The following is a 24,150-nucleotide window of genomic DNA, read 5'->3' on the forward strand; positions in this document are numbered from 1 at the left end:
TGCATTTGGGCAGTCAACCCGTCAGAAGTTGGTTTTGAGTAAACTTACAGTCAAATTCCTGCATTGTTTCCTTTTCCTTTTCAACACAAATTCCATGTATTTTAGCAATAATAACGGTAATGCTATTTTTTTTAATGCTATTTTGCAGAAGCCCTTGATTATAACTGCCCTCCTTTGTCGGGCAGTTAATGGAAGACCTCAGGCCTCTGCAAATGATAATGCCCTCAAAAATAGCATTACGCTTATAATATTCACAGGACAACTAACTCCATTTTGGGAAATATTAAGATCATGGTTCCGACCACAAAAGTGAAATCACTGATGATGTCTGAGGTGGAACAAGAAAATCTCGAAATAACTTGCTAGGATTTTTTTGGGACAGGTGACTTAAGAAAAACCGGCCCTTGTAGGTCTAATCCAATTCCTGACAATACACAACTGTTTATGGAACCATTGTAAATGGTAAAAGGCATCACTTGATATTTTCCTTATATTACAATATTTTGAGGCAATAGCATTCCTGTTTTTGGATTCTCAGGGTTCAGGTATCCAGCTTGACATTAGCCTTCATGGAAACCTTTCTTTTAACCGCTTCCTTGGCCAGTATTCCTCTCAGACATGTCAGTCTCCAGAAAGCCCTGTAAGCAGTGGATGACACAAGTAAATTGGTAAAACCTATTGTCTTGATTTTATAACTGGTACTTTTTAAAGTTATTATTATCTTAATTTCAGGATATTTTTACATTGTATTTCACAAGGTATTCGATGCAATAAAACTATATCCCATTACAATAACATTATATCAAATTGAAATCCTGTTTCTCTTTTCCAGTTCTTTTATGAGTTAAATATATGTTCCTCAATAAAGTCATTATCCTGATTATAATAGTATTAACATGAATAGGAAAATTTGTTATTTAAATTTTAATTTTTCAACTGACATTTGCTGCAAAATTTTGATCTATGTAACTCAATCCTCCTGATCAAAATGAAGTTCCTATGAAAAGAATGTGTTACTGCAGACGTATTCCATTAACTATAGTCGTAGTAGTGATCGTAGTGAATGTGAAGCCAGCTCCAGTTGCTTACCTTCACTGCAGTGCCAACGCCGTTCAGATCTAGGAGGAATGTGTCATGGCCGTACATGGAGTTGAGTTCGTAAAAGGTAACGGCGTCGTTACCTGGAAAAGATTAGTGCTAACATCAGAATGACACAACAATTATTTCAAAAGGACACCGACAGTCACAAAAACAACACCTAGAATACCGGTGTCCCAAAGCCTGACGTGCACAACAGACATAACCACACAATCAACATTTGGACTTATTTTCTTAGAATCTAAATCTGTCACTCTCCGAGACATACTATGGAAAAAAGACAATATGAGTTATCTCCCCTGGTCCTGGACTGAAAGTGGGACCAATCCATTGCAACACACAGAGGAACTACGCTTCAGTGTCTGAAGCCCATTCAGGCAAGGTCTTGACATACAATATTTGCCCTACAAAATACCCAACCCTGCAAGTGCTCCTTAAGTAACACAAGCCTTTATAAGCATCTGAAAAAGTATGCCTGGAAATTTACCTGAAAATGTAGATTTTCTTATCCATGATGCAGAAATGCAGGAGTATTGAAAAAAGTTCAGTTTCTTGGACAGTTCAACTAAATCTATTCTCTACAGCTCTATCTCATCCAACAATTTTGAGCTTGTGTATATTATAAACAGTGCAAACCTTTGTCAATTTTCTTCAGAGTGCTTGTTATAGTTACTATGGTACTGATATCCTCACTATCCTACCTGCATCTGTAACACCTGGCTCCCCATCCTACCTGCAACCTGTAACACCTGGCTCCCCATCCTACCTGCATCCTGTAACACATGGCTCCCCATCCTACCTGCATCCTGTAACACCTGGCTCCCCATCCTACCTGCATCCTGTAACACCTGGCTCCCCATCCTACCTGCATCCTGTAACACCTGGTTCCCCATCCTACCTGCATCCTGTAACACCTGGCTCCCCATCCTACCTGCATCCTGTAACACCTGGCTCCCCATCCTACCTGCATCCTGTAACACCTGGCTCCCCATCCCTACCTGCATCCTGTAACACCTGGCTCCCCTGCATCCTACCTGCATCTGCTGTAACACCTGGCTCCCCATCCTACCTGCATCCTGTAACATCCTGGCTACCTGCATCCTGTATCCTGTAACACCTGGCTCCCCATCCTACCTGCATCCTGTAACACCTGGCTCCCCTACCTACGTCATGTGACATCCTACCTGCATCCTGTAACACCTGGCTCCCCATCCTACCTGCATCCTGTAACACCTGGCTCCCCATCCTACCTGCATCCTGTAACACCTGGCTCCCCATCCTACCTGCATCCTGTAACACCTGGCTCCCCATCCTACCTGCATCCTGTAACACCTGGCTCCCCATCCTACCTGCATCCTGTAACACCTGGCTCCCCATCCTACCTGCATCCTGTAACACCTGGCTCCCCATCCTACCTGCATCCCCATCCTGGCTCCCCCCATCCTACCTGCATCCTGTAACACCTGGCTCCCCATCCTACCTGCATCCTGTAACACCTGGCTCCCCATCCTACCTGCATCCTGTAACACCTGGCTCCCCATCCTACCTGCATCCTGTAACACCTGGCTCCCCCATCCTACCTGCATCTGTAACACCTGGCTCCCCATCCTACCTGCATCCTGTAACACCTGGCTCCCCATCCTACCTGCATCCTGTAACACCTGGCTCCCCATCCTACCTGCATCCTGTAACACCTGGCTCCCCATCCTACCTGCATCCTGTAACACCTGGCTCCCCATCCTACCTGCATCCTGTAACACCTGGCTCCCCATCCTACCTGCATCCTGTAACACCTGGCTCCCCATCCTACCTGCATCCTGTAACTGTAACACCTGGCTGGCTCCCCATCCTACCTGCATCCTGTAACACCTGGCTCCCCATCCTACCTGCATCCTGTAACACCTGGCTCCCCATCCTACCTGCATCCTGTAACACCTGGCTCCCCATCCTACCTGCATCCTGTAACACCTGGCTCCCCATCCTACCTGCATCCTGTAACACCTGGCTCCCCATCCTACCTGCATCTGTAACACCTGGCTCCCCATCCTACCTGCATCCTGTAACACCTGGCTCCCCATCCTACCTGCATCCTGTAACACCTGGCTCCCCATCCTACCTCATCCTACCTGCAACACCTGGCTCCCCATCCTACCTGCACACACTGGCTCCCCATCCTACCTGCATCCTGTAACACCTGGCTCCCCATCCTACCTGCATCCTGTAACACCTGGCTCCCCCTATCCCTGCTGCATCCTGTAACACCCTGGCTCCCCATCCTACCTGCATCCTGTAACACCTGGCTCCCCATCCTACCTGCATCCTGTAACACCTGGCTCCCCATCCTACCTGCATCCTGTAACACCTGGCCTGGCTCCCCATCCCATCCTGGCCTGCACCTGTAACACCTGGCTCCCCATCCTACCTGCATCTGTAACACCTGGCTCCCCATCCTGTAACACCTGGCTCCCCATCCTACCTGCATCCTGTAACACCTGGCCCCCCATCCTACCTGCATCCTGTAACACCTGGCTCCCCATCCTACCTGCATCCTGTAACACCTGGCTCCCCATCCTACCTGCATCCTGTAACACCTGGCCCCCCATCCTACCTGCATCCTGTAACACCTGGCTCCCCATCCTACCTGCATCTGTAACACCTGGCTCCCCATCCTACCTGCATCCTGTAACACCTGGCTCCCCATCCTACCTGCATCCTGTAACACCTGGCTCCCCCATCCTACCTGCATCCTGTAACACCTGGCCCCCCCATCCATCTGCTTACTGCCTGCATCCTGTAACACCTGGCCCCCATCCTACCTGCATCCTGTAACACCTGGCCCCCCATCCTACCTGCATCCTGTAACAACTGGGCCAGTTTGCGCTGTTGCCATATGGGGAACAAGATGTCGGTCTGGATGCCAATGACCATCGCTGGACAGGTCACTTGAGATAGCCCCACCTCTAATGAATCAAAGCCCTCAGACACATCAAACAGATCCATTGCCTGAAATGAACCATACAATTGTGACTTGATATCAGTTTGATTGGTACATATATACTGAAGAAATTAAGTAGCAGTTTATGTTTGAGCAGCTTGTTACAATGATTACTCCCGATGGCTGACGTTATGAACAACTGAAACAACTATGAAAGTTTGTCAACTCTTGAGTGAGTGAGTGCTTAATGGGAAATGGGCTTAACACACTGTACTCATGTACGGAATCGAACCAGGGTCTTCATCGTAATCAGCTAGTCATGAATATTCCAGGACGACCAGAGAGGAACCATTATCCACCAATACACCCCTATTACACAGTTCACTCTATAAACCACTGCTATTCTTCATGTCCTAAGCAGGCTCAAACTGTATCCCCTACATACAAGTACCAACCTTCGAGATATACAGGAGAGAATTAGGGTCGAACTTGTTGCTGAAGCTTTCTCCCTGATGCTCCAGGTAGCTTTCTATGTGGAACGTGGGACACAGAGACGGGGGATCTCTGTCGTTGATACGACCACGCCCAAACCTCTGGTCCCACTCGGGACCACTGCGATAGGTCAGGGTGGCAATTTCCCTGAGAAAATAACACACCACAAAGTTAAGCTATTGCAAAAATTATGTCACTGAATCATAAAAATATCAAAACAGGTATCAGTGTTGTGATACTTATTATGATATATATCGGCTGCTCAATATTATGATGTCAAAGTCTGCATGGTCGTCACTGCAAGAAAAAAACTACTGCATTTCAATTATGAAGGCAAGCATTATTTAAGAATAAATTTCCAAGTGAATTATATACTAAACTATAACAAATAACCAAACTTGTCATATTTTTTTAACCAAAAGATACCGGAATACGGTAAAGATATTGCTACATGTATTGTTTGAAAAGCTTATTGCAGTATACCTGTAACAGGATCTGAGTAAGCACAACACTGTTTTTGGTGTTCATGATTTTGACGTCATTCTCGCCACCATTGTAAATTATTTCAAAAACCAAGCTTTCTTATGGTCATGGCTGTTGCTCACCTGGCCAGTTTCATGCCAATCTTGGGGAAATCTCCGTCGTAGTAGTGACCTTTGTTCCAGTTATGGTCACTCATGATGCACTTCCGCTGGAGGTAGCGGAGTGCGATGGCCGAGGGATGGGACTGAGCGCAGGACGATATCGAAATCAACCTGACCAACATACAAACATGGCTGTCAAACATTCTGACTTTCTACATGTGCACTTTAGTTAAAACATGACATTCAATAAAATATTTAAACATTAACAAGAAGACAATGTCATCAATATCCCCCGCAATGGCAAAATACTCTTCATGAATATGTCTACGAGTTATGATTATGTCAAATGTTTTGGTGTGTATATAGAAAAGTGGAAGGAGAGTATTGAAAGGTTTTAAAAGAAAGGAGCACTACCACCAGTTTCAGTCTAAGTCGAACTTGTTTGGTGAAGAAATATTGAATGGTTCTGCTCCGGAAAAGAACACTACCACCAATTTCACTCAAAGTCAACTTTGTTGCCATGGAAATGCAAAAAATATCATGATCAAAAATCCAAAAGTACCAAAAGGCACCAGTACACCACCAGGCCTATCTATGTGCCACATTGGATGAAGAAATAGTGATCAGTTTTAAAGCCTTGCTCCGGAAAAGAGCACAACCACCAAATTCAGTCGAAGTCAAACTTGTTCCCACGGAAACACAAAAAAAAATTTCTTCCAAAATACAAAACTACCAAAAGGCACCAGTATATCACCAGACCTATCTATGTGCCAAGTTTGGTGAAGAAATATTGAACGGTTTTAAAGTTCTGCTCCGGAAAAGTGCACTACCACCAATTTCAGTCAAAACAAGAAGACAAAGTCATCAATATCCCCCGCAATGGCAAAATACTCTTCATGATTATGTCTACGAGTTATGATTATGTCAAATATTTAGGTGTGTATATAGAAAAGCGGAAGGAGAGTATTGAAAGGTTTTTAAAGTTCTGATCCAGAAAGCAGCACTATCCCCAATTTCAAGCTAAGTCAAACTTGTTGCCATGGAAACGCCAAAAATATTTTAGTCAGAATTCCAAAACTACCAAAAGGCACCAGTACACCACCAGATCTATCTATGTGCCAAGTTTGGTGAAGACTTATTGAACGGTTTTAGAGTTCTGCTCCGGAAAAGAGCACTACCACTAATTTCAGTCTAAGTCGAATTTGTTGCCATGGAAACGCCAAAAATATTTAATTCAGAATTCCTAAACTACCAAAAGGCACCCAGTACACCACCAGATCCATGTATGTGCCAAGTTTGGTGAAGAAATATTGAATGGTTTAAGAGTTCTGCTCCGGAAAAGACAAATGTGCACGGACGGACGGACGTGCGGTCGGAGTCCATTTTAATACCCCCCGTAAAACGCGTTGGGGGATAATCAAACTTGTTGCCATGGAAACGCAAAAAATATAATAATCAGAATCCAAAACTACCAAAAGGCACCAGTACACCACCAGACCTATCTATGTGCCAAGTTTGGTGAAGAAATATTGAACGGTTTAAAAGTTCTGCTCCGGAAATTATAGGTGCACGGACGGACGGAGTGCATTTTAATACCCCCCGCAAAACGCGTTGTGGGCAATAAAAATGGATTTTCGTCTATGACAGAGAGGTCATACACCTTTAAAGATAAGGGGGCATAACTCCGCTATGCTTAACACTAGGTCAGTGTAACTCAGATTACTTGGCCCGCCGTGATGTTGCTGGAATATTGCTGAAAGCCGCGTAAAACCAAACTCAGTCAGTCAGTCAGATTACTTGGAGAGAATTTGTTGTGGATACAGACGCTATATGTTCGTTATGTTTTGTTCACGGTGAACCAAACTATTCCAATTCAAAGTTCCCCAATGTGAGCGGATACGTTTTAGTAGTTTCATAATTTATAAGAAAAGATGACAAAGTACTACATGGGAAAGCATGTAATAGTGATTTGGATGGCCCTATCCGATATATAAGTTAGTTCTTAGATTCCCATATTCTCCTGTTTGTGTAGATGTATTTTGACTAATTTTGCATCATTATTAAGGGAGAACTAGCCATATCTTCAAATGTTAAAGGGCCGGTGGGGTAGCCTAGTGGTTAAAGCGTTGGCTCATCACGCCGAAGACCCGGGTTCGATTCCCCACATGGGCACAATGTGTTAAGCCCATTTCTGGTGTCCCCCGCCGTGATATTGCTGGAATATTGCTAAAAGCGGCGTAAAACTAAACTCAGTCAGTCAGTCAGTCAAATGTTAAGAAATTACTGAAAATATTATAACATTTTAGTTGATGTCATTGCTTGTTTTATGCATTTTGCGACGTCGGAAAAAGACGACATTGGTATGTTGATTAGTATATATCTCACCTAATTTCCATTAATTGTACAAAAGGTCTCGGCTTCTACGTCAGACTTTAACACAAATGAATAAAATGAATGATTTTACCAATTAAATAGTGTCCTGAACACATCAACAATTAGACGGTTTGACTGCGCATCTTATTGTGAGCAACACGCACACCTGTTTGGCATTAATTTAACGTAAATGAAAAAATAATATTTCACAACACCCTAATATCTTTTAAGGATAAGAATTTTGTTTGTTTATGATTATGTAGCTATTTCTCTTCATAAGTCAGCACTGAAAGATGCAAAAAGATAGCTTTTTGTATAGAACTATTAGAAAATGCATGTAAGGTTTGTCCAAATTAATACATGACATATACATGTTTATATATTTTAAAGCAATTTTCATATAAATATAGTTAGAGTTTGATATCCTGTCATCACAATATTTTTAAATCAAATATGAATTGATTATATTATCGAAAACAATGATAGTGAATCACAAAACGTTTCGGACAAACGCGCACCTGGCCAATCAATATACATCATGGTTTTGTCTATAAAACGCCAGAAACAAATTCAATGAACAAGAAAATTCCTTTAAATATGTGTGCATATACTTTTCATAAAATGTATAAATCATTTCCATTAATATTATCACTTTTACTTATAAGGTTGAATTAAATCGCTGTTCATTAACCTGTACATATGAAACTGCAATATTAGTCCCAATGTATTGAATATTGTACATCATAGGAACTAAAGAACATGTTGCAGTTATGGCTACGAGTGTGATCTTCTAACACTTGTGTAGAGGTTTAAAATATGGTGTACTACACAAAATGTGTCAATTTCTAATGTAAATATTATTCAAACAATCAAAACTTTTCAAATAATAAAAACGAATACCCTATATCCACGTATGATATGATATTGACCAAGGATAAATGTAGATACTGAAAACAGTTTCATGAAAAAGTGTCTGAACTATCCGCAAAATATACATCATAATACTGAAAGTGTAATCGGAAGGATAGGGCGATTGTGTTTACTCTTGTTCAACCAACCTTCACCTCTAAGAAATTGCCTAATATGTACAACAATGTTGACGTATGACATCACGATCGATTTCTTACAAAATGGCGGCTTTGCTGACAAGGGTACACAGGATTTTGCGAGGACTCTTCCCTTGATTCCCTTGAATCTGACTGTCTGTGTATTGTTATATGTTTTTATGTTTTTATCATTCTCGTTGTAAGTAAGAGAATATGCCAGATATGTTGATAATTACCGTTGACAATTTGCGTGATTTTGCGTCAGTCATGGCGTCACGCTGCACGGAATCTTTGACAATTTCTTATGAATTATCAAATCATTGCATTGTTTCCAATTTTAAATTGCTATTTCTCGCTATGATACTCTCTCCATGGATATTTTAAAGGTATTGAGCTATTGCAAGCAATGCATAGACGGCTGGATGTCGGAAAATTTCAGAAAATGCTACGCAGTGTAAAATCAGAATCTTTCTTTGTTTACATTTCAAACAAGCGCAGTCTTTCGAGCACAGCATTCGTTTTCACACCCATTATGTTTCGTCTCATTTTATCTAGACAGTTGGTATTGGTGACAAAGACCATTTGTAATTTGATTCTAAAATGTATGGGAATTCAGTGATGCATTTTTCGCAGTTGAATATGAAATGTACGTGATGTAATCGGCGTCTCAATAATGGCCTTTGCGAAACGTGATTTTGTAAACACTATCCAATATGGCGGAAAGCGCATTTCGGCGTTCGTGTAAGTGTATTTTCGAAAACATCCCAACCGATTCAGGGCTCATCGGCAACGTTTCAGAATTATCATTTGTGATTTGATGAAAAACTGATATCAGTGATCATTAATATGCTATTTTTGAAATTCAATACTCCCAGTAATTATCCGATTTTGACATTTCAAAACATACAGCAAATAACGCTGTAGATCACGATTTCATATTGTGTCAAAAATGGCGACATTTACGATGAAACCTATTTTGAAAGGTTATTTAAACCACTTTAGCTTTGTCTGAGATAATAGTGGATGGTATCAAGAAACAGGGAATTTCCGTAGAGAATTCAAAACTGTGAAGTATATTTGTGTGCGTAATATATTTAGAATTTTATTGGACTTCAAAGTGAGGATTGAAGAGGAAGGACATATATGTACCTGTGGCACCCAGGGAGTTAAGGATACTGGACACCACTCTTCAACTAAAAATACCTACTCAACCACACCGACCCAAAACCCTACCCCTGCCTGACATGTAAACAGTTAAAATGGCTGCCCAGTTCAGGCACAATATTGTCATCTGTTCGATGGAATCTGAGCAGGTTCCCACTCAGTACCAGCTTTTATTTTCTTTGCTTGTTGAAGATACGTGTGTATTCATGGTTGAAGGAACATGGTGCACACAAAACTTGGACAGAACTGAAAATGAATCTTGCTGGAAAACTCTATCTGACCTTGAAACAATGTGCAGAGTAAAGATGGTCGCCCGATTCAGGCACAATATTGCCGTCTGCTCAACAGAATCTGAGCAAGTTCCCTCTGAGTACCAGGATTCGTTTCTTAGTTAAAAATAATTACTAACTGACAAACATCCATTTGTTTTCGGGTGGCAAAGGAACACAGTAAATTCAAACTTGGAAAGTATACACGATGAATCTTACTAGATTCTACTGACCTTCCCACTCTCTCGGGATACAAGACGGTATTGAGGAGAGAACACATCCCGCCCAGAGAGGAGCCCACAGAGGCGTGCAACTGAAGCAGGGAGGCAGAATATCGGTAAAATACATCTTGGTGTAAGAAATGTTGGGACAACAATTTCTTAGTGAAAAACAAAACTTGTACTTTTGGGTTGTCTCATCTTTGACCCACACTCTCAGCACAAAGTTTGTGAACTAGACTACAAGTTTTCAGACTTGAATTTGTGTAGCTGAGAGGGTTCCATCGTTGACCTCAAGTGTTGATGCCTCAATCTGAGTGTGGTTTACCATGTAGGAATCAACCCCAAAAGCACTAGAATCTGTATTATCCCAAATATTCTATATGATATATTTCACATCTTTCTAGACGGCATTGTAATTCACAGCATCAGCATTTTACTGGTGATGAGGAGAATTAACAGTAAAGGAAAAACAAAATGCTAATACTTGTTAGAAGATGTTAAGTATACTGAAAAACAATAAAAACTTATCATCAACTTTTAACTGGAAATCAACTTATTTCTATTAGGGCTGCGCAATATAACTGGTTTACCAGACATGAAAACGATACGTATTGCGATACGCTGATCGAAAACCGGTATTTTGACTTGCATTCGGAAAACTTCGTAACACTCGGAAATCTTTGGATATTTCCTTTTTTCATTTGTGCCAAATATTATTCACACTTTTATTTTTAATCATGAATAAAAGTTGCTATTAAAGCTTAATCAAGCATAGTGATTTTGCTGTGTATTTGCTCTATAAATCAAGCATTACCTCGATTATAAGTAGTTTTTTGTGTAAAAATACTTCACGCAATATATTGCAATACATATCGCAATACATGCTTTTGCATCGCAATATATCGCAATATGAAAATTCTCTGCAATACCCACCCCTAATTTCCATAATCAATGAATGAGATTTGAACCTTGTTGTTTTTGTTACACTCAGGATGCCGAGTCTGTCAACTCACCTTCTGGATGCCAAGATGGTCTATTAGAAGCATCTGAGCGTTGACCATATCCTCTACGCTGACAATGGGGAATGTTGTTCCGTACGGCTGCAAGGACAAAACTGGCCATTACGAATGTGTAGAAATAATGCAAATAAATGTCATTAAACAATGTTGATACTGACATTATATCAGTACATGACCTGATTAAATTAGGCTCAATATCCATTAGCTAAATACTTGCTCCTGACTGGTACTGCATCAACGTTGTCACAAAACATTCTTCCAAATATTCCATTACCGTTTCCATGGTAACTATGATAGATGTGGCAAGTTTGATCCCTAAGAACCAGTTCAATCACAAAAACTATTTTCTGAAATATCAACAGTCTTCTTGCCTGAAGATGTTGTACAAGCAATGCTTAATTATCTTCTTTAGGAAACTGTCTAGTTTGGGAATCCAGAATAGCAGGGCTCGATTTAAGAGATGTTAACCTACTTGCACCAGGTGCAACCTAAGATACAAACCTAGTTGCACCAGCCAAGTTCCAGTTGCAATGTAGTGTGTTATGAGATCTCGGTGCACATAAACATGTTTCTGTGATGTAGTACCTATGAAACCATAGCAACACAGAGACGCAGCTGATCCCTGTTTACAAGAGCTGTCATAGCCGAAACGTGTCTGTATATAGCAATGTTTCGGTGCTACAGCTATTCAAAATTTAGAAAAAAAATGAGCTGACATACTCATGCTATTAATGTTAGATTTATTGTTGATTTATTTCTCAAAAAATGACTTACACATGGTGCACATTTGACTAATAACTAGGTTGCACTTTGTAATATTGGGTTGCACCAGTGCAAGTAACAAAGCACTAAATCGAGCCCTGAAAATACTAAATTTCCATGAGTAATGAGTTTCAGCAAACTCCTACAGACTGTTGAAATCTGTAAGGAATATCCACAGGTCATTATTTATTAAACTTGTTCACCAAATTTAAGATAATGTGTGGTCATGAAGAATGTCAAAAGAGGAGGAGTGGTCAAATATGAAACAGCCCTGAGACAAGTCCCACTACTGTTTCCCACAATACATGACCAGTCCCTCAGTCCCCACAGAAGACTTGACACTAGATATCACTTGCCTTATCCGTGACTGGATTCACTGATGATGGGCCCCTGCAATGGAAAATCCAATACATATATACCATGTCTTGTTACAGATGTAATTTGAAACAACTAAATAAATAGACATCATTAACAGATTACCTCGATGAGTGAGTGAGTATTGGTTTACTCTGCTTTTAGCAATATTCCAGCAATATCACGGCGGGGGACATCAGAAATGGACTCAAGAAAATAAGGTATATGACATATGATACTTACAGTATGGAAACATTTGAGGATGATAATCTTTAAGATAATGTCATTTTTCCATATATCAGTGTTTAAGATGTAATTTTACACAATGAATGATTTAGAAACCAGGAATGAACACAATGTTTGAGTGGACCACCTAATGCAGCCATGTTTGTCAACAAAATAACTCAAATATTGGGAAAACCCTATTTAAGAACATTGGAAAACCAATATCCAGTATCACTGGAAACACTAGTCAGATAATAGAGGTGAGAGTCATTGAATCGTTTCAGAGGCGCTTGAAAGTAGTTCCTGCTAAATGACCTCATTTGCATATTCATCAATGGAGGTCCACATTTACTTGCACACTCCGGCACAGCCATGACTTAACATAACATCACTGCCACAGGCTAATTTGCATATCACGTGACCGGACTTTTCTCTTGTTTGTAATCAAACGCGCATATTCATAATAAGAAGAGACTGGACTCACGAAAGCTTTTCGGCGCTCTCTTCATAATGTTTTACATTGTTACATATATAATATATATTCTTCCACAACTGCGACAGTAAGGTCTATGACAGTACATATTTAGATATCAAACTGGCTGCATCGTTTGCTCTCCATCAGCTTCGATGACAGCACGTGGAGCCGTACAACCTATGTAAACAAAGGATTGCTATGCAAATCGAAATAGTGTTACATGTTTTAGGATATTTTCTCAGTGAAACTAAACCATTCTATCAAAGATGTTTAATTAGTTGTGTAGACTCGTCAAAAATAAAAGAGTTGAGAAATATGTAAATTATATTGAATGGACGATTGCAAGATGTGACGAATCGTCACATTTTTCTGGCCTGTGGCAGAGATACTATGCTGGCTTGCCGCATGGAACTCTGGGTAGGAGAGTGATTTACTTGAATTGCCTATTGTACTTGTGTACCGCTACTTGGCTATATATTGTATTTTGCCATTTCATCATGGGCAGGCTGAAACCAGTTTTGATTTTGACATTTATCTATGTTCCTGATCAGTACTGGTACCTATAGAGGATGTAAGCTCATGACAGTTACTCACGAAGTGCCATAGCAACCTCCCAGATTGTTGGTGCAGATGACGAAGAACTTGTTGGTGTCCACAGCACATCCTGGCCCCACGAACTTCTCCCACCATCCAGGTCGGACATTTTCCTAGAACAAAGTCCACCATCAAACGAGGTCATCTACGTCACAGTGAGTAGTTAGGTGAGCTTAGTTTTACGCCACTTCTGGGGGACACTGGCAATTGGCTACAAACATTGTACCAATTTGGGAATCAAACCCAGGCGGGCCTTCAGTGTGACGAGTGAACGCTTTAACCACTAGGCTACCCCACTGCCCCAAAATGTCACCGACTGTACAGAAACAAAGGGAAAGATAAACTGTAATTCCAGTTTTGAGTTGGTTATTCTCAACCTTATCAATAATCAAATTAACTGCAAATGTCTCTAGAAGCCATCTGTAAGGGCAGTATTTTTATTTTTTGTGTTTCTCATTAGCCCGACCGACCCTTCTAATTTTATTACCGATCCCCTAAGAAACCTCTTTTTTTCATTCTAACACCACCAACTACAACCTAAAACATACCACCTCGTCATATAAAATGTTTATCTATCTAAAATGTTTTAATCAGTCACTGCCACAAGTCCAAGGAACGCAAGAAATTATAGTAATCCCCCGACCGACAGACCCATGTTCAGAATTTGGTGGCAACGTGAAACACATGAATAAAAAAAAAATGATGCCCTAACCAACATTAAAAAATACTGTAACCCCAAAACCCATAATAAATGTATCCCAGAGAAACAGTTAACAAGCGACCTTTGAACAGCACATCAGATCACGTAAAATTGGCTGTATTTACCATTCACATTATACAGCAAATTACAATTTTAACAAGCTCAAAAGAAACACTTATTTTAGTTCTTATAAATCGTAATTCGTTACACGCATTTCAACTAAAATAAACAACAGGTAGACCAAAAAACAGTCAACTATATCTGTTAGTTCGCTATAATCATGTTTCAACTAAAATAAACAACAGTCATAAACAGTTTATAGTTTGTATCTCTTGCATTTAGACAAAAACAACATGCAAAACATAAGAAAGGTGAATTTGTGTTCATTTATTAACTATTACAAATGTAAGTTAATTTTAAAGGATCCTACACGCGGCTCAAAAATCAATTTCAAAGACTTCAACATGCAAACATGAACAAGTTGAAGGTAGACATATAAACAACCAAAGGATGATGGACAGACAAGGAATAATTACTGTAAATCACAATTTTTTTGGCGAAAATTGCGAATGACTTCAGCTTGCAAAATAATCATGATGCAATTTATTATTCACCAGTTCATATAATCAACAACGGATCTAGACAATACATAAATTCAGCAATGGAGACAACTTGGGGGAATACTAATTACTACCGTTACTAGTACTCACATATCACATGTCAAACAAGGGATACTTGAACAAAACTTTCTCAATCAGTACGTCGGATAGTCCAGACAGGCATAACTACTCAACACATATTGTTTCTTTGGAGACCGCTTGATAGGCCGACACCATCCAACAGGTGTGGATAGGTTTCATCACAATTATCCTGAGATCAACAGCTTTGGTGGTGTCATTGTCAACAATTTGATAGAGGCATTCCTATTAATATAATCCCTTTGATCAGGCCTGTGCAGCATGTGTTGTTTATAGGAAAACACCACGGACTGCATACACACGGAAGTACTCTACTGGGCTCAGTTCAAGATTAGCGGCAACCTTTAATATGTGATTGGACTTACATTAGGTAGAACTTTCAGTTGCAATCTATTTTTGAGAATCAGGAAAGTCGCAAACATATCATGATGCAAAAACGTCTGTTGGTCGGTACTCGCAAAAATATCGTGACGCCAAAAAAAATTTTAATTTACAGTATCAAGTTACAATTAATGATCTGGAATCAGAATCAAGAATTTTGGGCCGTGTCATTCCATATCAGCATGTGGATAATGGACTCAAAGAACAAAATGAAAAGAGGTACCAGGAAGGAATGACGAGCTGAGTTATTTAAAGAAGTACTGATTATCAAGAGCATTACAGAACATTAATAAAAATTGGGCTTCACTTATTGCTGTAATCATAAACCAGAAAACTTATGTGGGCAATAAGGGGACAGAATTATATAATATTGGCAAACAAAACACTTACTAATTAAAACAAAGGAACTATGATCAAGACTATCGAGGCTACTTCCTGCTGAGGCATGCGAATAGGTTGTTTACATTGCATTTTCACGAGACAGGAAACTGCATCAGTGATTTATGCTGTGATTTCACAAACATAACAATAAGAAACATACTTTCTAAAGTATAATTTTATGTTTCCATTTTTACGATTATCGATAGGCTCAGGAGACTAATTGGAAACTGCATCAGTATTTTAAGTCTTTAACAAAATTAACAATAAGAAACATACGTTCTGAAGTTTAATTTCATGTTTCCTTTTAAACAAATATCGATTACACTCCTGAGCCAATCTATAATCGCTGAAGCAAGCAAGATAGATCAATGGACCGATTATTCGATCATTTACTCCAGTACTACTTTTCACAATAATGTAATCCGACATTTCGTCACATACCTTGTGGCTCTTGGCGTGGAGCTGGCAGACAGACCAGCAGAGATAAGGACAGCATTGTTCTTTTCCTCGTTCAGCTCTCCCCACGTTTCGAACGCCACCTTGAGGTGAGGCAGGATTCCACCATTGTACTTCAGCTTGAATGGAGTCTCGTGATTGTAGACCTTGAATCCCGTTGTGATCTTGTCGTACTCAGGCTCTGGACCAGCATTTTGTCTGAAACATTTTGGAAAGGATGTGATATCACATGATTTCCTAAACTGTCATTTCAAGAAGACCTTGTAGAATTAATCTGCTGGTGCTCACTTACTTCCATTATATTTAAGTTGGTTTTGATTATACATGTTCACCAAAATAAATGTTTTCGCACACATTATTTCATATCAATATTTCAGTGATAGAATGTGTACCACATGAGCTAAATCGGGTTGATGATTGACAATGGCACCTCTCAGGCTATTCAGACAACTGTCAAAATGTACAAATTATCCTCCATTTGCAACCTGGTTTCAGGGCTGGCTGTCAAGACACAAAATAAGGTTTACTAATCATTTACTAAACATCTATAAACTATCAATAAATATCAGATAAACAACTGACCAAAATGAAAACAGTCTGAAAAGACATGGACACATTTATGCATAGATTTCTTACAAAATCAATGTTCTAGACATTATGTAGAAGCCCATGAATAAAGACATAAGTGTATTGTGTAAAATAAAACTTTATTTCCTCACAACAGTTTATGTAAGATATTATTGATCATCGTTAATAATTCTTCCCATTAACAATACATCCAATTATTGATTTCATAAGCCAGGCCAAGAGGGTTTGCTTATCTAAATTACTTATAAATATACGCAACAATTCTTTAATACAGTCACACGCCAAGTTTCTTTATGTTAGTATTTGAGGTTCATTTTGAGTGAGTTAGTGCGTTTAGTTTTACGCCATTATTCTAGCTATATGGTGGCGGTAGGCAAATAATTCGAGTCTTGACCAGACAATCCAGTGATCAACAGCATGAGCATCGAAATGCACAATTGGGATACGATGACATGTGTCAACCAAGTCAGCGAGTCTTACAACAAGACCACCCGATCCCATTCATCTGACTCACCTCTTTGGTTTTACAACAAGCATGGGGACACCAGAAATGAGCCACATTTCTAACCCGGATCTTCACGGTTCAAACTTCATCTAAAGTAAGGTGAGCTTAAAATACTATTTTCCATGCTGATAAGCTTCAAATTGGCTGACAGTGGCTATTGAACACTAAGGCCTAAAGATTCCAACTCCGGCACCATTCCACAAAGATATCTCTGCATACTTTAACATAGACTAATAATAGCTGTAGCCCTAGGATCACCTTGTGGAGAAGACTCTGGACTAAAGAACATATTTTCGAGGTCACAGACCCACCTACTTACACTAGTGCTTAGTCACAGATTCTGTGAAACCCAACACCTGGTCAAGGAGAAAATTCCTCATAGGGTCAAAACATACACCAATCCATTCTGTCACCATGACTCGGGAAAACTAAAGTTTGCACTAATACTATTTCTGTTTACAAAGTAATGAAGTTAAGCTTTATGATATTAATTAAAAGGGAATTAAAATTTACAGTAAATAAGTATTGATAATCAAAGGGGAAGCACCTGTTCTATTTTTCTGATTTCTGATGATGTGTATTTCAAAATGAAACTTGTAAGTCAAGCATGTGGCCTCAAGTTTTAGTATTAACTCAGGGGTGGAAATAACCCATTGCCCGACGCCCGAGTCCAGTGTTTTTCTGTCCGGCAAGCAAATTTGTATATCACACTGTACCGGTGTCCAGTTGATATTCCAATGTTAATTATGTTGTGTATTTAAAACATCAACAAGAAAATGGCCGGTATAGTGGAAAAATTATCAGCTCAAGTGATTTTACATGTGCCACTGTACCGGAGTACACTAGCAATTTTAAAGTTATTTCCACCCCTGTAACTGTGCACTTGGCCAAGCAATGGTTGATAGAATGGGTATCTATATGGGTAAACTGACCAGTATAAACTAGTGGTTGAGGGCATAAGCAATGATTCTTGACATTTAGGTAAACTGACCATTAAAAAAACTCAAAGGTATGACACTGTCTACAAGTGAGTTTAGTTTTATGCCACTTTTAGCAATATTCCAGCAATATCAGGGCAGGACACCAGAAATGGGCTTCACATATTGTACCCATGTGGGGAATCGAACCCAGGTCTTCAGTGTGATGAGCGATTGCTTTAACCATTAGGCTACCCCACCACCCCACTGTCTAAAGGAAGAGGTCAGGCTCACTGACTTGGTTGATACATGTCTCTGTATCCCATGCTTAGATAGGTGTTTATTTAATCATGTTCCATTTGATGAAATGAGACCTGAAAATCCCACAGATATTACAAGCAGGCTGAAAAATATGTCCGTCTTTGCAGAGTAACCTCCACTCATGACAGCTGTATGAAACTGGGGCACTAGTGACAGGCCGTCTGGGAGATAAACTTAGTGACCTTGACCTTAGCATGACTAAGCATACTATGAATGAAAAAGAAAACATGCTGAAAACCACCTGGCATAGCTCTCTACAACAGATGTCACCTGTTCGTGTATACCACGATGAAAGAAAGTATAATGAGTCATTATGGATGATTCTGAAATATGAAATACAGTCTAAAACAATTGTAGAATGAATGCACATTTGTTAATGTTATTAGTCATTCTGAATAACATCAGAATATGTATACCTTCCAACATATGAGTATGACGGTCATTTATAGTCTACAATGTCAAAAGAGCATAGCGCAACAAAATGTTCAGTATCAATAATGAAATATTTTTTTATCTGCACATAATTTCAGAGAGATGTGTATTCACAAAACTTTGCAATTAATGACAGGTTGCATGAAAACAATTCTGTGTGCAAAAATATTTTATTTTAAAACTTCCTATTAAGCGACATACTTTGTATTGAAGGTTAACATTTCACCCTTTGAAAATATCCAGTAACTCTTAAAGGTCACATGCAACCAAAAAATCAAACATAATTAAACCACAATTATCACTTCTTCATGACATACAATATGCATTGCTGATTATGAAAAAACAAATAAACAAAATTATAAGCGTACAATCGCAAATCAAAAGTGCAATATTTTGTACTTGGGTTTACCTCCCTCGAAACGAAGCAGCCGGGATACCGAACCCAGTCAGAGCGGGTGGGTGTGCACTCAAGTGTAACGGCTGGTTCATTAGCAGATGCCGCCTTCACGGCTGATTGTGTGTGTATATATAGAGATGTTGGGTTTTGTAAATACATGCTCATTTTTTGTGTATAACATTTTGCAATCAACAGACATCATAACATGTCATGTGTTCAAGTATCACACCTGCCTGTCTGTGTAATTACATAATGTGACAGAGACCGAACTCGGGCCATAAATCAATGCGCTTTTGTTTATGGTGTATAGCCTGATTGGTGTTAAGTTCAAATTGCATGTGGTCAGTGATCGCGAGTTGTGTATTGAATATTGTCATTAGCAGACAGGCAGGCAGACACACAGGTGTCAATAAAACAAGACATTGAGTTTTGTCTGTGACAGCGACATATCTATATCACAGTTAGAAATTCTGTCAACGCTAAATAATGACATTGCTTTTAAGTATCGAACTGAGAAAGTGACTCGGTAAGAAGAACGTGTGGTGAAATAGACAAATGAAATTATATAAACAGTTAATTTACTGTCATAACATATAAAAAGCTCGCGCCTGTGAGATATCAACAAAAACATTATGAAAATAGCTCACACCAAAGCCTTCACCGAGTATTCACCAGACAGCCCGGCTTCCAAGTTGCGCGAACCTATTTCACTGCGCATGTGCTATGAGCGCAGCCCAGCTGTTGAAACCCGTATTCCCCAGAAAAGTCTGGGGAAAATTAGTGAAACGTTTGAACTCCGATTTCGCGCGGTTTTTTTCATCGCGTTATTTTTCAACTTTATAAGTTGAATTTGCATTTTTGACGATTTGTTTCGGTAAGTCCATACCGAAAGGTATCAGAATCTGCAAAGTTGTGTTTTACGTTGCATGTGACCTTTAACTGAAAGATGTGGCTCAAATGTGTTTATGACAGAGAATGTATAGCTACTGTAATAACTTGTTTGAGTGGCATTGAGAAGCTGGTGTGATGAACAACCAGGAGAGTTTTATGGATATACAACTTCTTTAATATATTATGAGCGACATTTCGGTGTAGCTACTAACACCGTTATCAAGCAAATGATGACACCATTGTTAGTAGCTACACTGAAACGTCACTCATATTATATTAAAGAAGTTGTATATCCATAGAACTCTCCTCGTTGTTCAGCTACTGTAATATCTCAGTAGAATTATTAACTGAGGTAAGGTGAAATAAAGAAGAATTAGAGAAGAGTAAAAGAAGATTGAACATATGTGTGTTATGTAATGTTTGTGTTTGTTGGATGATGTTTAACACTGCACTCAGCAATATTCCGTGGTCTATAGATAATCGAGTCTGGGAAACACAAGCCAGTGATCAACATCATGAACATCAATCAAAGCAATTGGGATAGAATGACATGTCAACCAAGTCAGCAAGCCTGACCAACCGATCCTGTTTGTCGCCTCTTACGAAAAGCATGTGGTACTTAAGACCAATTATATCACGGATCTTCACAGGTTAAAGGGACACTGACTGATGTAAACTTGTAGCTGGTATTGCTACTGATTAGCTGAGACTAGTTGGGACTAGTTGAGGCTAGTCATCCCAATCCTCGCCTTCTCAAAGGCTTGTATTTCAGTAAAGCTACAGAAACACCTTGACCCACTCCCATGACTCCTAGTGGTTCAGTGACATCAATTTTATTTTTATTTTCATTAAGTGATGTCCCCATCACCACAGGTCAGAAAAACTTTGTGGTAATGGTGTATGGTCATGAGCACAGGTCACAAATCAGTTGAAGTTTAGCAATATTGAACACAGAGAATCCTTAGATGGGTGACCATGTTCGGCAGCTTGACTCCTGAGAGTTTCTAGGACTTCCATCCTGCCCCACTACGAAGCACATGTGATACATGTGGCCTCACCTTAGGCAAGTGGGTTTGTTCAAAATTGCCTCTGTTCACCCTGCAGAAAATGGGTACCCGGTGGGATAAGTGATGTGACTATTATTATCATCCATTGCCTTACTGCGTGAGGCAGCTGTGGATAGCCAGGGAATAATGTCTTAGCACCTAGTGCATACACAAATGTGTGGATAAAGGCACTTTATGTCCGCTATTGTTAAGCACAATTTTCAGACATACTTTGATATTGATGTTGAAAACAACAAACCTAATGATTCAGGTATTGCTGTTAAACCAGAGACCATATAACAACTTTCAGAGATATTTCCTGACTTAACATGATTGTAATTCAGTTTAAAGTGGGCTGGTCTGCACCATAATATAATCACCCACCCACCCAACAATTCCCTTTAAACAAATACTGGGGTAAGAGCTCCTCCCGTTCCCCCATCCAAATAATACTTGGCTCCGCCCCTGTATATACTATAAATATTAATTATTTAGCAATGACACTTAAATTAATTAGTACTTACACTCGAGTGAGACAGGGGAAGTCTGTTTCAAGGCCTTTGAAGGGAAGAGAACTGTTGGGTTCTTCCTCGCTGAGTTCTGGGTAGTCTGGAACTTCAATCTGGGGTAGAACACGCTGAGAGTTCTTCCCATCCTGGTGTAAAGGTCGAGACCGAGAGAATTGTTTTGGTTTGGGCGAATGTTCGCTTTTGACAGGAAACTTGCTCGGGGCGACAGCGCTGTTCTGAAATGATCGTCTCTTTACCATAAAACATCCACAATACTGAATATCTTGTGTCCTGTTCACAAAACGAAACAATGAAACTGAACCCTTACTGAAATATGAATTCATGTTTGTATCCCGTCAGTCAGTGAATTACGAAGCGGCTATCTCAGTCACGGTGACAAATAAAACCCAGTGATACAGTCATACAGTTTGTGCATTCACTCTCCAACCATCTTCACATGAGCTTTGACTTGAAGCGGATGCGTTATTATACACGACTAAAGACCGACATAACCCACATGAGCTCAGATATCGGTGGTGTCGCAGTCATAAACCACAGGGCTGTCAGTGTCGGGCCGTCAGGGCACACGTGCCCATTGCATGCCAGCGATAGTATTTCAAATGTCCGTAATGGTTGTTTGCGTTGGCTGGATTAACGGCTGTTTATACTGGGGAACCCGGAAGTATTTGACCAATGGCAGACCTATTTAAAAATAGTACACAAATTTCATTTGCAGCCTGGTTCCCGGTGTCTGCTGCGCTAACGCTTCGATGTACACTGATCAAGGCGCAGCAGACCCCGGGAACCAGACTGTCTTTATATATCGTTTCTTCTCGCATACAAACGTAAATATTCCATGAGCATGATAGGGCATGGTGATCTGGTTTGATCTCAGGTCGCGTTGGGAAACGAATGGGGAAAAAATGCTTAGTCATTGAAAATGTAACAATGCAAGGCCAATCACGTGATGGGCACATGATTTTAATTTCGCGTATGTAGAGGGGCGTTTACAGGGCCCAAAAGAGCTGCTATGACAGGACATTTAATGTAGATTGGATATTGCCAAATGTTGTACGCGTTAAACAACAAACAAACAACAACAACAAAATACAAACATTGAAAAGGTGTTGTAGACCCCTTTGAAGAATAGTCTGTTAATATCACTATCTCGTAGTCTAGTTAGTGATATGCATGAGTGAATGAATTTAGTTTTACGCCGCACTCAGCAGTATTCCAGCTATATGGCGGCGGTCTGTAAATAATCAAGTCTGGACCAGACAATCCAGTGATCAACAACATGAGCATCGATCTACGCAATTGGGATAAGATGACATGTGTCAATCAAGTCAGCGAGCCTGATCCGTCCACCCGATCCCGTTAGTCGCCTCTTACGACAAGCATGGGTTATACTGAAGATGGGTTCTAACCCGGGTCTTCACGGGTAACTGTATATTGAAGTGGCTTTGCTTATATGTCATAATATGTAGCAAGTTACTATTAATGTCCGCCGAGAAATTATGGATCGATTTTTAACATATAATTAACGAGCTTGTGTACATACTAGTATTATATATTGTATGTAATATTTAAGTATACCTTTGATGACAACAATCACGTACGAGGGAAAGTAGAGTTTTCCCACCAGTGTTTTTTTAATACCAACAGCAATAACTTTACATCTACACAATAAATTTACATCTTATCTGTGGCGTTTGTACAAACGGGCAATAATTCGTAGCAAGTCAATACGCGCAACTGAAGTGTAGTTATATCCTGCCCGGCCTATATCTCCTCATAGACATGATCTAGTAAATGTGTATTTCCTCTCGTTCCTCCATAAATGATTCATCAGCACTCACACGCATAAAGTTTTTAAAAAAATAATAATAAAAACTCTTTAATATTGATCAACATTTGTGTTCTGACAGCCACAGGCACTTGAAGGTAGTTGCCACGTGATTTAGAGGCAATAATTTTAACTGGTGGTTTGACAAAGTCGAGTACAATCAACACCCGTCTACACGCTGTAAATCTAAAGTAAGTCTAAGCTCCTATCAGCACCTGACGCTTTTTCATACATTCCTAAATCTCTAACAAATCAATAACTTGTATGCTACGTGTAAACATCTGTATTTATACATAAAGTAAAATACAATCTTTGAAAAATAATACCACTGAGCAAACTGTCCTTATAAATCATTGCACTTAATGCATTTTGTGCCAGTGCCTATATACTGAATAACATGTCTCCGGTTATACAACCAAACCATTGAAATACAAATTGTTGTCAAAATGACAACCTTACGTTTACCTGACA

General features: G+C 39.7%; 1 protein-coding gene and 1 long non-coding RNA gene across 2 annotated transcripts in view; one reads left to right on the forward strand and one right to left on the reverse strand.

The window, feature by feature from the left end:
- Positions 1–76: 76 nt before the first annotated feature.
- On the reverse strand, positions 77–22,524 carry LOC124257232 (serine O-succinyltransferase-like). The gene is given in 12 exon segments (XM_046691249.1): positions 77–638; positions 1,090–1,181; positions 3,948–4,101; positions 4,489–4,672; positions 5,131–5,280; positions 10,195–10,274; positions 11,196–11,282; positions 12,320–12,353; positions 13,612–13,724; positions 16,213–16,232; positions 16,235–16,425; positions 21,849–22,524. Coding segments are annotated over 12 exon segments (1,488 nt in total). The 5' UTR covers positions 22,178–22,524; the 3' UTR covers positions 77–584.
- LOC124257235 overlaps positions 7,336–24,150 on the forward strand; it is a 29,053-nt gene continuing 12,238 nt past the window's right edge. Inside the window, exon 1 of the long non-coding RNA XR_006893215.1 lies at positions 7,336–7,373. This is a non-coding gene — a long non-coding RNA (uncharacterized LOC124257235). The remainder of the gene's footprint in view (positions 7,374–24,150) is intronic.

The sequence above is a fragment of the Haliotis rubra genome, unplaced genomic scaffold, assembly GCF_003918875.1.
Source record: "Haliotis rubra isolate DU_JTF1 unplaced genomic scaffold, ASM391887v1 Scf653, whole genome shotgun sequence".
Lineage (NCBI taxonomy): Eukaryota > Metazoa > Mollusca > Gastropoda > Lepetellida > Haliotidae > Haliotis > Haliotis rubra.